Source organism: Stegodyphus dumicola, chromosome X1 (genome assembly GCF_044657685.1).
Source record: "Stegodyphus dumicola isolate Sdum_Otavi_A_Nest chromosome X1, ASM4465768v1".
NCBI classification, from domain to species: Eukaryota; Metazoa; Arthropoda; class Arachnida; order Araneae; family Eresidae; genus Stegodyphus; species Stegodyphus dumicola.
In genome coordinates, this window is record NC_140780.1 from 238863807 (window position 1) to 238876694 (window position 12888).

Genomic DNA, 12888 nt, shown 5'->3' on the forward strand with positions numbered 1-12888 from the left:
ATGTATACTTCTAAAGAAGATTTATTTGCAAACAGAATGCAAATTTTTATTAAAACACTCTAAATTGAGAGATTTCGTGGATTTTTTAATATTGAGTTTTCCAAAGCAAATAGTAGACACGCAGTTCCCATTGCTAACCGTTTGAACATTTAAGAGTAATTTCAGATAACTAAAACAGTGTCGAAAACTATGCAACCTTAGGAGCTAAAATAATACCAATACAAAAACCATTACAAGTACCGTTGAAACAGTACTTTTAAAGGCATCAATTTTGGGGTTGCTGAAACTGGTATAGACCGTACAAATGTAAAGTGCATACAAACAACAGTTCTAAATTTAAAAGGTAAAGTGCATGCAACTAGTTCTAAATGTAAAATATTTAGAACATAAAAATGCAACAGTCCGCTCAAAAACAATTTCCTTTTCTGATACAAATGTGATACGACTGTAATTTAAAGTTTTATGCTGTGTGACATATATATCGATATCTCCAAGCTTTGTTAAAATAAGAAGCGTGAAGATTGAACGGAAGAACTGGTTTCGATCAGGACATCTCTAGATCGCAACCGTTTTATGCTCTCTGGTTTGCCAACGTATGAATTTATTAGTTAATTACGAAAGGTGACGTATTTTGAAGCTCCCCAGTTATATTGTTAATAACGACAAATCATGGACATTTATCTGGCTTCGCATCTGTTCTCGTTTTCATCATTTTGTAGGAAGAAATTTTATCAGTGCTTTCTTGATTATTTAGAGCCCCGTTAAAGAAACAAAACATTCGGACTCGGCAGTTCCACTCTTCACGAAGTCCAACAAAGGTACGCAGATTTTGTTGGACTTTGTTGTTCTGAAGCGCAACAGCCAGCTTTCCTGAGAGCTTATTCCCTGGCCACTAAGGACGACTGACCAGCCGACTGACGCTAGTGATGACAGCTAAGTGCCCCCCCCATTTCAGTCTGAAGTAAAGGCCAAAGCAGTAGTACTTCGTTCCTCAACTACCAGGATCCTCCTTTCCAACTTTACGGTTCACAACGCACGGCAAACGCATAGTCATTTAACTCTCTATGAGAAACTAGAAATAAAAGGATCTCACTTTGAGCCCCAACTTCCGAAAAGGGAAACCTCAAGGAAGAAAAATTAGAAAGATAGTAGATAAGAAGAGGGGGAAAGGAAAGATCGCTGGTGCTGCAGGATCATGACCTTTATCTCACCAAAAAGGGTGATCCCATGAAAGGGCTAGGATACTTCGGGACTGCCACACTCGTACTCACAAAAAGTGAGCCTCTGAGAGTCAGCTGTGAGGAAAAAACTATTCCTAAACAAACATTTTTATTGCAAAAATTCATGACCGATGATGGGAGTGTGAGAAATAGGTTTATCATATCTGTATCTTCATTTTTGTGATTAGGATTTATAGCGCACTGTAAATTAATTAGCTATATATTTTCTGCTTCTATATTTTCTGGAGTGTTACTCGTGGTTGTTTTGAATGTGAATGAAATAAATGTAATTCGAGATTCAAAATTATTAAAATCTTAAACCTTTCTTGAAATTCGTGCCATAATTATTAAATTTCGTAAAAACACAAATTAATTTACAGGAAATGTACTAGCGGACTGCATAAAATTGCTTCAGGAGCCGCCTGCGAGTTTGAGACTAACTGCGTTCGTGTCAAGCCATACTACATTCGTGCCAAGTGAGAAGAATCATTTAAGGGAAAACTACCAGATGCAAAGGTGATTCGTTTGCGAGACAACAGCCATGCTCGTAATGTGTCTGAAGACGTAAATGTGAAAAACATTCGTGTTATGATTCTGCCTCCCGAAGTAGCAAGCCTTGCCCAACTAATGGACCAAGGATTTACCCAGAATATAAACTACTACTTTCTTTTTGTGCGTCGACATGTTAACTGTAGTGTTCCTCACTCTTATTCTGCTAAATGAAATGCCGAGGAACCTAATGAAATGTTAAGCGTATTATTAGTTCAAATAACAGAGATCATAAACTCAAGAAGGGTTAATTACCCTTTATTTCATTTAAAGTAAGATGAACAGTCGGACCCTTTCTTCGGGCTTACAACAAAGCCTCCACTTGTACTTAAAAATAAGAAATAAGAACTAATTATGCCTAAGAGATTTAGTCGAAGATAACACAGTTGTAACGTAGTTTGCCCTTAGTTTTAAACTAGCCGGCCAACTATCAAAAGGCACGTAATATACGGCCGAGCGTAACAACAATTAGAGAGACTTAGCCCAAAAGCAAACGCGCACTACTCAGGATTCCTAGCTCTCTCTCTCTCTCGAAGTGAGTTGAACTTTCCTTTAATACTATCTCTTACTCATTTGCGTTCAACGCGATTCTAAAACCTCATTCTGGTAGGGAGTTGTAAGTTAAAACGAGGTGCGATAGGAAACGTTAACTCAGCGGTGCCCAACCTTGTGCTCGCCGATCCTTTTGTATGTGCTCGCCAGCCCGCATAGGTACTATGAACAAAATTATTTTAAAAATAAAGATTGATTTATATTTCTTATTGCTAAAATATAGTAAGCATTTATAGTTATAAGAGATATCTTGCAAGACGTTATAAAATAATTGATTGTTGACTGATGAACTTGATAGCGAACATGGAATCTTATTGCTTCATTCCGATGTTAGATGGCTCAGCAGGGTAAAAGTACTTTAACGATTTGTAGAACTTCTTTCGTCAATAAAGCAGTTTTTAGAATCCGAAAATGAAAGTTATAAGGAATTGGACGATAATAATTGTTATCCGATATGTATTTTCTCACGGATATAACAGCTAAATTGAACAAACTGAACGAAGATCTCCAGGGAAAAGAGAAAAAACCCTTTTTCAATTGACTGGGACTGTAACTGCTTTTCAGATAAAGTTAAATTTGTGGATAAAGCAGATGAAAGAAAATAATTTCACCCATTTTCAGAATTTATAAAGCCATATTATTAACCACAAGGCAATTGAAACAGGGAAGTACTCGGAAAACCTAAATGCACAAAATTTTAAGCTCCGCTTCTCTGATTTCCATAAAGTTCAACCAATATTATTATTCATCTCAAACCCATTTGCCGAAATTAATATTTCAGATGTATCACATAAGATTGGAAATATGTTTAACAAAAATGTTGATGTTTTGGAAATGTGCTCGCGATAGGCCAAAGGTTGGGCACCACTGCGTTAACTAAATTAAAATAACTGTTATAAAATTAAAATATGCCTTACAAAATTTTGATGGTAGTTTCTCTGATTTTCAGAAACAGTTAATATTGAAAAACACTATATTTATTTTATCTTTTGCTGTAAACATGTAAAGACCGTTACATTGCGTCTTTGATGGCGTAAACTCTGTCATATGATCCTGTTTGTCCTATGATCGTGTAGAAAGATGAAAATTCTGGTAAGTTTTAAAATGAGCCTTCCAGCCGGGTCTGACATTTTTTAGTTTTATGTTTGAAGATTAGTATTAGTGAAGAGAAGGTGCAGGCTTGAGTGAATGTAAACAATTCTGTCCCTGTTATACAGTTGGACTTGCTTTGGAAGTATAAACTGTTTTTAAACTCCTAACAGACGTGAAGCGAATTATTGCTGCATGTGAAACTACAGAGGGCTACATAGACTTGAAAAATTTTAAACAGCCTTTTCATTTCATTTTTTAAACATAAATACACTTTTCGTGCTCCCAGAAATAAACCACCATTTGTGGCGATGCAACTAAAGTAAGAGTCAAGTTTAAATTTAAACGTAGACTCGTAGCCAAGGACCACACAATTAAATTTAAATCAAAGATGGCTCAAAATTCTAACTGGTGTATAAGTTAAAATGTCGGCAGCAAATAATGCAAAGCCGAATAATTACAAATTTATCGGTGACGGCAGATCTAAGTAACGGGGCCTCGAGAGGCAGAAACACGCTCTGTCTTACAATCCAAAAACCTCAGCTTATATATTTTCTAACTGGTTTGCATTATGGGGATTAAACAGAAAGTGGAAGTTATAGTAAAAACTGAAATTATAAAGGAACGGTTATTTCAAAATGGTAATAACCTTATAACATCCCACTTTTTCAAGGAAACGACAGAAGAAAAAAGGCAACTTTGTTGTTATCAAATCTTAATCCCACCTCCGTCTTTATCTTCTCATTGGTTGTGCACAATTTCATGAAGATCCAGTGACTGTTCAAGATGCGCTATGTTTTTACTTCTTCCAAATTGCATATACATTTACTGTGGATAACATATCTTTGCATTCGCGACGTTAAAACGTTTAAGACCAAAACTCAGTAATACTTCTTCATACTTCAATATATATTTTATATAAAAGTTCATACTATAAATTAAATATGATATTTTTACTAATCATGATGCTTTCTTCAGAGGTAAGATGCCCGATATTAGAGCACCCTTCCAAAGGAAGTCATAACTGCTCTGGACAGGACTTCACTTTTGGAACAACTTGCCAGTTTCGATGTGACAAGGGTTATGAATTACTTGGTTCAGAAAGCAGAACCTGTCTTTCGAATAGTTCATGGACTGGCTATCGCAGTAAATGCAGAGGTAATATTTTTTGTTTTGAATCTTTTCTCTTTTTAAAGTCCAGTAGAAAAATACCATGCATTATCTATTATAAAGTTTTGTAGCATTGCATGTGCAAGCACGAAACTCCCATATTCAGCCCCAAAATCAATACAATTTGTTCAAATACAGAAATCCTGTGAAGAATTTATAATTGCATTAAAATTATTCTACATCTGCCATTGAAATATCAAAAGAGTTAATAATCAGTTCTCAAACATTATAAGAAATCCAAGATGATATCTAAGAATATATAGCAGTAGTAGAATCCAGTGATTTGTGATATAAATTATTTAAATTTTACTAACGGTTTGCTTTATGTTAATTGGGTTTCTTTATACCGGGCCTTTACTATGTTAAAATTACAGTGTAATCTTAATACATAGCTCTACAAAATTCTCCCCGTTACATTGCCGTTTGCTGTAAGGAACCGCCCATAGAATGGAAGGTTAGAGCGGCTGACGTAAACGGAGTTCCATTATGGACCTTATAAGGTCCATGAGTTCCATAAGTGAAAGAAGTTAGGCGGTTCGTTCCATTCTAATCAATGTCGTTGTACTTGTGATTCTTTGAAAATGTAAGCCCGTCCATAACTGCAGCTTATCAGCCAGTCGATGATGTTGATAATTGACGATAAATAGCATTATTTATTTTATTATAAATTTTTATTGCGTTATCAGCTGTTAGGTTTGATAAAAAATAAGTTTTAGTTAATTAAGCATCTTTAGGAGTTATAATATTTCATAAAAGTTGGAAGCTTAAAACGAATTTTCCACCTTTTCCTCTCAGAATGTTATGACTGAGGAAATAGGGGCAAAAGTTATAAAAAACTATGTTTTGCATAAGATCCAAAGCATAGAAAAGTGTTGAGGAACGTGAAAGAGGGGGTAAATTGTTCCACTGTCTCACTATAAATTACAAATATGTTCGATAAATATATTCCTGTAAATATATTCCTGTAATATATTCCTGTATCATTCTGAGAATTTGAATTTTATAACTGAAATCAAATAAAAAAATTCATCATAATCGTTTGGCAATCGTAGTGCACGCTTTTTCTGAAACTTCATCTTGCTCTTTATACTGCGACATAAGTATTGTTTCCAACTTTACTTATGTAATTCCAATCTTCCTCTTTGTATACCTACTTCTGCATTACTGTTTTTAGATGTTGATGGCAGTTTTGTGCAAAAGCTTTCTGTTCAATGACATTCACTTTTGGAAGTTAACTACCATAATTTTAACTGTTAGTTGATTTATTTGCAGTAAACTGCTGTGGTTAAATTCTAGAGCATGTCCAATAAGACGGAGTTTTAATTTTCTTGTAAATGAAATCAGCGGGCAGAGATACGAAGTTGTTTAACAGTTGTCAGTTCTGCATGTGCAGTAATCTCGTAAGGGAAAAGTAATATCTAAACATGAGAATATTTTATTCTTTTTTATTTTGTTCAAGCTTCTCCTTGATATTAGAAATTTCTTCAACCTCTCCTGTTGCTCTATTAATGAAAATGCTTTTTTTCCCTGCACTAATTGTGTATTTTTTGTCAAGACTAATTTTTGTACAGCAGATTATCTTATGTCTTCATGAATTAGCTACCTTTTCGTCTCCTGATATAACTGAATTAATTATTGTTTGAGTTAGTGAAGCACAAGTGGCTGTCCTTGTCTCAAATTTGCCTCTCGTTTTATTACGAAATTATATTTTTTTTTCAGTTATATGTCATAATTTAACCAAATTTTAATTTGAGCCATTTTTAACAATTTTAATATAATTTTTTATGCATCTCTAACTATAAATAAAAGTTATGATAAATAAGTATAAAACTGCCCAGGAAGTCACTTGGTAACTTGTGAATATACAAGAACAGCAACAGCAGTCTTCTTCAAGTAAAATTTTAAAATGAAGTTAAAAAAAAAAAAAAAAAAAAAAAAAAAAAAAACACTCTGTTCATTTTTCTTGTAAGATTATATCCAAATTTTACTCTGAATTTTAAACTTAAAAAATATTTCGAAAAGTATAAAATGTGTTGGTTAGCTGATAAGGTATTTCTACCGCCTTTTTAGCATGCCTTCGTGGTGTAGTGGTTAGCACAGTCGGTGCGTATGCGAGAGGAACGTGGTTCGAGTCCCGGCGAGGGCATTGCTCATTTTTGATTTCTCCTGCTTCGAAATAACCTTATGACTCTAAAAGCTGAGAATTGTTGGCACAACAACAACAACAACAAAATGTCACTATTGACGCAATTAAAATGCAAGCTTGAATTGCAACTTATGTATTTTACTTATGGCTACCATTTGGCAGAGTTACAACAAATACAAAAGATTTAAATCAACTGCCCAGTGCAACTGGTATGGCCAAATGAAGCCTGCTTAAACTGTGAATGCTCAATGTATTATAAATGCTTGGTAAGTCAAAGGCTACTTGCACCTAAGGCTTCTAGTACCAGTATGAATTGAGTATTCCTTCAGTGATATGCATTTAAACGTAACAGAACTAAAACAATATATGCTGGAACCAGATGAAACTCACTGAACCGGCAGAGGAACCCAGAAGAACTGTCATCATGTTATTAAGTATATGCTAACTTAACTAATTAATTAAGTCTAATTAAGTACTACTAATACTATAAGGTTAACTAATTAATTAAGTACTACTAATACTATAAGGTTAACTAATTAATTAAGTACTACTAATACTATAAGGTTAACTAATTAATTAAGTCTAATTAAGTACTACTAATACTATAAGGTTAATTAATTAATTGTTACTAATACTATAAGTTATTTTCTTTTTCCTTTTCTCATGCCTTCGTGATGTAATTGGAAGCATGCTTGAAGCGTATTTGAGAGGTCCAGCGTTCGAGTACCGGCGAGGGCAACGCATGTTTTTCACGTCTTCTGTTTCAAAAAAGACCTAGTGACAGTACAATTTCCTAAATTTCCTGAAAAGTTATGATAAAACAGAAAATATTAAAGGAAAATTTATAAACTTCAAAAAACTGACTAGTAAAATTGCCACTTTAAATCTCTGAATTTATTCATGCAGTTATAAAAAATGTGAATATTAGTAAATGGAAAGACAGATTTTCATCTTTTCTTTTTCTTTTTCTTGTATTTTGGTCTTTGTTCATTTATTTACTTATTTACTTATGTAGAAATTTACTGCGAACCTCTGAAGACAAATGATATTTTATTCGTGAAACCTACGAAATGCAGCAAAGAAAATATGCCATATAGATCCATCTGTCAGTACGTGTCAAGTTTATATTATATTTTTATTTTTCTCGTTTCTAATTTTTCTTCTTAATTTATACTTACTGCATTGCAATTAGCAACTTTTGTGCTGTTTTAGATATTACTGCGCAAAAGGTTACAATTTGACATCTCCAACAAATGCTGATGGAATTAATGAATGCCTAGCGGACAGAAAATGGTCTCAAAGTGGACATAAAATTTCATGTAATGGTAAGTGATCTGCATTTCTTAAGGTCTTGAAACATCCTCTGGTAAAGTAGATTCATCTCTTGTATTGTATTTTGCTTACTTTCAAGCAATTTTAACTATGTTTGTCCTCATGCACCAAAAGAGCCAATAATCATATTAAATGTTACCTTATTGTTATAATTAATTGTTTAAAAAATATTAAATTGAATGAATTTGACGAAGAAAATGAAAAATTACATCATAAAATGTCAAAAAAAATGGATAAAAATTATTGAAAAAGAGTGTAAAAGTTTTTAATTTTTTACTATCACACGTATTTTATTCGTTCTTTCCGTAAGATATCTTTTACCCTAAACTGTAAAATTACCTGTGATTGTCGTTGAATTCAATCATAATTTTTTTTCTTTTCTATGCCTGAATCTTAATTTGAGTGCAAATTTTTAAGTATAGAATTATTTTTATTGAATTATTCAAATGTTTTACATCATTAAACTTCTTTGCACATTTACTGTGAATAAATTTATGCATTCAAAAATATTACAACTTAAACTAGATCTGTAATTTCCTTGCCTGCAAATGATAAGAATTTAATTTTAAAGCATGTTTTATTCTTTCGGTCATATCATAAATATTGGGTTAGCTAAAATTTCGAAAAAAGATTAACGTTCTTACAGAATAGTAATAGATTAGCATGTAATATCGTTTCATTTAGTTTCAAGAAGGACGTAATGAGTAATTATTCATAAATTATTATTGTTGAAGAGGATATTTTTAGTACTGTATTTGATTTAAGGATTCCCTTGTTTTAGGGATTGTAAAAAGGATTTAATTATTTACTTAAGCATAAAAAATAATTTTAGGAAACTTAAAAATATAATTATATTGTTGTGTAAAAATTTACTATTTTGAATGATCATTCACGTTTTCGAAGTAAATAAATGATATATTCTTATTATAGTAAAAATGATTATTATTATTAATGATATATTCACATCGTAGTAAAGACGTAGCCCATTGCTGTCCTAAAGGATATAAATTTCACACATAATGTATAATGCAGCGAGGCTTATTATCACTAAGAATTCAGTAAAACAAAGCAAGATATAAATTAAATTTTTGTAAAGAATGTAATGTATAAAATTTGAGAGTGAAGCTTGGAGCTCAATGAAGACAGTATGGAGCCCTAGGCGCAATACCGCTTCAGAAGCCCGCATCCATAGTTTCTTTCATTTTATGAAGAAATATTACCAACATTTGAACTACAAGATGTTTCGTGGTACACTTAAAAATATCTGGGTCCGCCGCCCAAGACATTGTAGATCTAGGAGGTAAACAGAACTCAGTTAATCAGGTCAAAGGATTTTCTCTGATTTGAATTCCAGTTTTTCGGAATAGGAGCAGAGTTCCTATATTTCTCTGTAAATGAACAATCTCTAAGAATGAATGTTCGCACAATTTATTTAACTTCTTTGTGGCTTAATAAACCGTAAATGACTTATCTCTTACCACAATCAATCGCGTTTTTAAAGCGAAATTAGCAGATCTCCAAATTTATCAAAACATTACGTATTTTCTAAATTGCGACTGACCCACCTGCAACTTGTTTAAATTCTCCAAATCTGAATAGAATTAAATAAAATCCTTCCATTACACTTTTTTCAACTGCTCTTGTATTTTTTAAACCATTTTTCTGGATACTAAAAGTTTTAACCATAACGGAAAGCAGTTAGCTTATTTTACAACTTCGTAGCAGAAGGATGAAATGACTGAAATTTTAGTCATTTTAAGGCACAGAATTATACAGAACACAGTGTCCCGAGCATCTGTCTCTAAATCTAAAGCAGCTGTATTACGGCTGGGCATGAAATCAAACAGAGTTTGAACTGTAGCTGCAATCTATGCGGCTTCAGTTCTATGCTAGATATTATTTCTCATACTGTCTGCCGAGTTTTACCGGGCCAGTTTCTCTGAAATAATTTATCAGACTTTTTCATATCTGGAAGTCTGGAGAATGCGCCTGCTAAGCCAGGAGTCGAAAACATTGCGAATGTAGGAAACCTGGCATTGTCTTGTTAAAAAATGGGATAACGGAGACTTTGAATATATAGCACAGCTACGGGTACTGTAAACTTAACAATATGACGTTGGATGATCGAATTTCGAATATGCGGGTAAAGGCAAACGAGATGTATTACCTATTGGTGTCTATAACCAAACATCCGGCTAGTAGGCCGATATGATGATTTGAAAAGCAAGTTTCCAACATTCATTCGCTTTGGTAGTTCTACAGGCGGATACATTCATCATAATGCTGTAAACGAAAGAGAGATTTGTCATAACAGACGACGTCACGCCATTGATGTTTTCATACACATCGTTGAATTCGCCATTCTAGGCATTGATTCCTGTGCTTTAGCGTCATAGAAGTCGAAGAAATGGTCGCTTTGCTGACAGTCTATAATGATGTAGACTTCTTCGCGCCTTACATGCAGCTACTTGGTGCATGTAAGGCGCGACACACTTAGTTTCTTTACTCAGGTTGTGATATATGGCTATACGATACCAAACAACTATGCGGACAAGATGTGTTGCCGTTTCAGGCGTTGCTGTAGGGAGGCACAGTTCCGATTTCTCAGTGCGAGCATTCGCTGGGCTATACGATAATCTGCAGTTCCAGTACGCTACGACGTTCCACGAACGGATTGTGAGATGAGTTGGTATGAATTTCTTCTCCTACGATGCATGACATCACATCTAACATAGAAGCAAGGAATCAACATGATTTCCAAATGAAAAATTGATATTTAAGTCTGCTTTTTTTTTTTTTTTGTATTGCTCTGATGCATAATTATTCTTGTTTCGGATATGCATCCTATGAAATGACAAGTATTTACATAACCCCGCATGTTCTACCTATTATGAAAATTTCAGTTTTGTTGTACGCATCTTTTACGACATAAAAATCTTAATGGGCCAGCTATGCATATTTGATGTTTTTATTACTCTTTAGAGCTAAAATTTATTTCTTCCTTAACCTTAAGAGAGCTGCCAATTTCCAAGGTTAAGAAAATTTCAGAGTTGGAATACATTTTTTTTATTCTTTTTCAGATATTTCTTACCCAAATATCAAATGTCCAGAATCAGTTTCGGTGAATACGGATCCTGGCAGGCCAACAGCTATGGTTGATTGGATGCTTCCAAATGCTACGGATAACATTCTTGTGTTGAATATAAAAATAAAGCATCCTTCTGGCATTACGAAGCCCCCACACGTGTTTCCTATTAACACAACAAAAGTGGTTTATGAAGCTACTGACGTTTCTGGCCTTAAAAGTACTTGCTCCTTTAGTGTCACTGTTTATGGTACGTATTAATACATTTAAATGAATTGCCATAGTCTGTCTTGTATACGCATATTTGAGAATGTTCTGAAAAAATAAACGGGCTTACTGAATTCTTAATAAAATTATGCATAACTGTTACATAGTGTTAGTGACATATTTGAGTGCATTGTCTATTAATTACTAAGCACAATTATATTGAATCATATTTTAAGAGCACATGGTTTCTTTTGTCTTTTTATTTCAATTTAAAATTTGAAAATGTAAAAAATGCTAATTTATGTTTAAAAAGTCTCTAAACCTAACAGATTTTTTTATGCTAAACAATGCTTTTTAAATGTAGAAAATGTGCATTTATTTTTCCAGACAAGGAGCCTCCTAAAGTTATGTATTGTCCATCAGATATAGAAGTTTATCATGACAAAAATGAGCTTATACCAGTTATGTGGAAAGAACCTGAATTCGAGGTACTGTAATGAAGCTTTATAGCACCATACACTCCTGCTAAAAAAAGGCACACAAAGGCAAAACATGGATCAATTTCACGCAAATCCATTAAATAGTTTTTGTTTAATTCCATAATCGTGAAATTGATCCAAGAGGTTGGTGTAGCATTACTAGACCACACAACAAACAATAAAGCAAAGAAATACAAAAGCACATACATCGCGAAATGGGTCGGAGGAATGTACAATGGAAACATCACGCTAATAACGGGTATGATACCTTCTAGCTGAAAATGCGTGCTTGACAACGGCGAGGCAAGCTGGTAATAGTGTCGTTGATCGATTTTTGTGAAAGTAACCCCCATTCCTGTAGTAATGCATGTCGGAGCTCGCGGAGGGTACCTGGCGGCACAATACGACCTGCTATCCGTCGTCCCAACATATTCCGCACCTGTTATGCGGGATTCAGGTTCGGTGATGTAGCACACCACGGCAGATGCCACGTACGCAGTGTCCGGCTTCACTCTCCAGATAACTCTGCACCACTCGAGCTCTATGCGGGCGAGCGTTATCGCCGATAAACAATGCGTCGGTACCCATTGCAGCGATTAAGAACGCACAAGAGCAGTAGCATTTCGTCGCGATATCGACAGCTCTGAGGGAACCACCAGGAATCACTTATAGGTCGGTTTAGCTGTTTGTTGCTATCCCAGCCCGTACAAATGAGCTTCATCTTCTATAATGGTCTTTTTCGACAATGTTTGGCCCTCGATAGCGTGTTCCTGGCTCTCGCCATATCATTGCCCTTCAGGAATCATTCCGGATTATAAATCGAAACTCATCCATAAAATGTACTTAGCCCCACTGCAGTTTGGCGGCTTATGGCCGTCCTGCAGCAACACAGAGATGTACTCCAGCTGTCGTGCTATTAGTGATCTACGGCGTCTTGCACACAGCAAACGGAAGCGATGTGGTAATCCTCCGGCATCCAGACCCGTGCCTTCTGCAGGGGTTTCGATACCTTAGGTAACGATTTCCAAGCCTATTGATGACACTACGATGCACATTCAG

The 12888-nt window shown here is 34.5% G+C and overlaps 1 protein-coding gene across 1 annotated transcript in view; it reads left to right on the plus strand.

Moving 5' to 3' along the window:
• The window catches only part of LOC118202861 (sushi, von Willebrand factor type A, EGF and pentraxin domain-containing protein 1-like), a 139873-nt gene that overhangs the window by 35204 nt on the left and 91781 nt on the right, over positions 1–12888 (plus strand). Inside the window, exons 6-10 of the mRNA XM_085807230.1 lie at positions 4389–4568; positions 7742–7835; positions 7939–8051; positions 11139–11393; positions 11738–11838. Of these exons, the coding sequence (XP_085663356.1) occupies positions 4389–4568; positions 7742–7835; positions 7939–8051; positions 11139–11393; positions 11738–11838 (743 nt within the window). The remainder of the gene's footprint in view (positions 1–4388; positions 4569–7741; positions 7836–7938; positions 8052–11138; positions 11394–11737; positions 11839–12888) is intronic.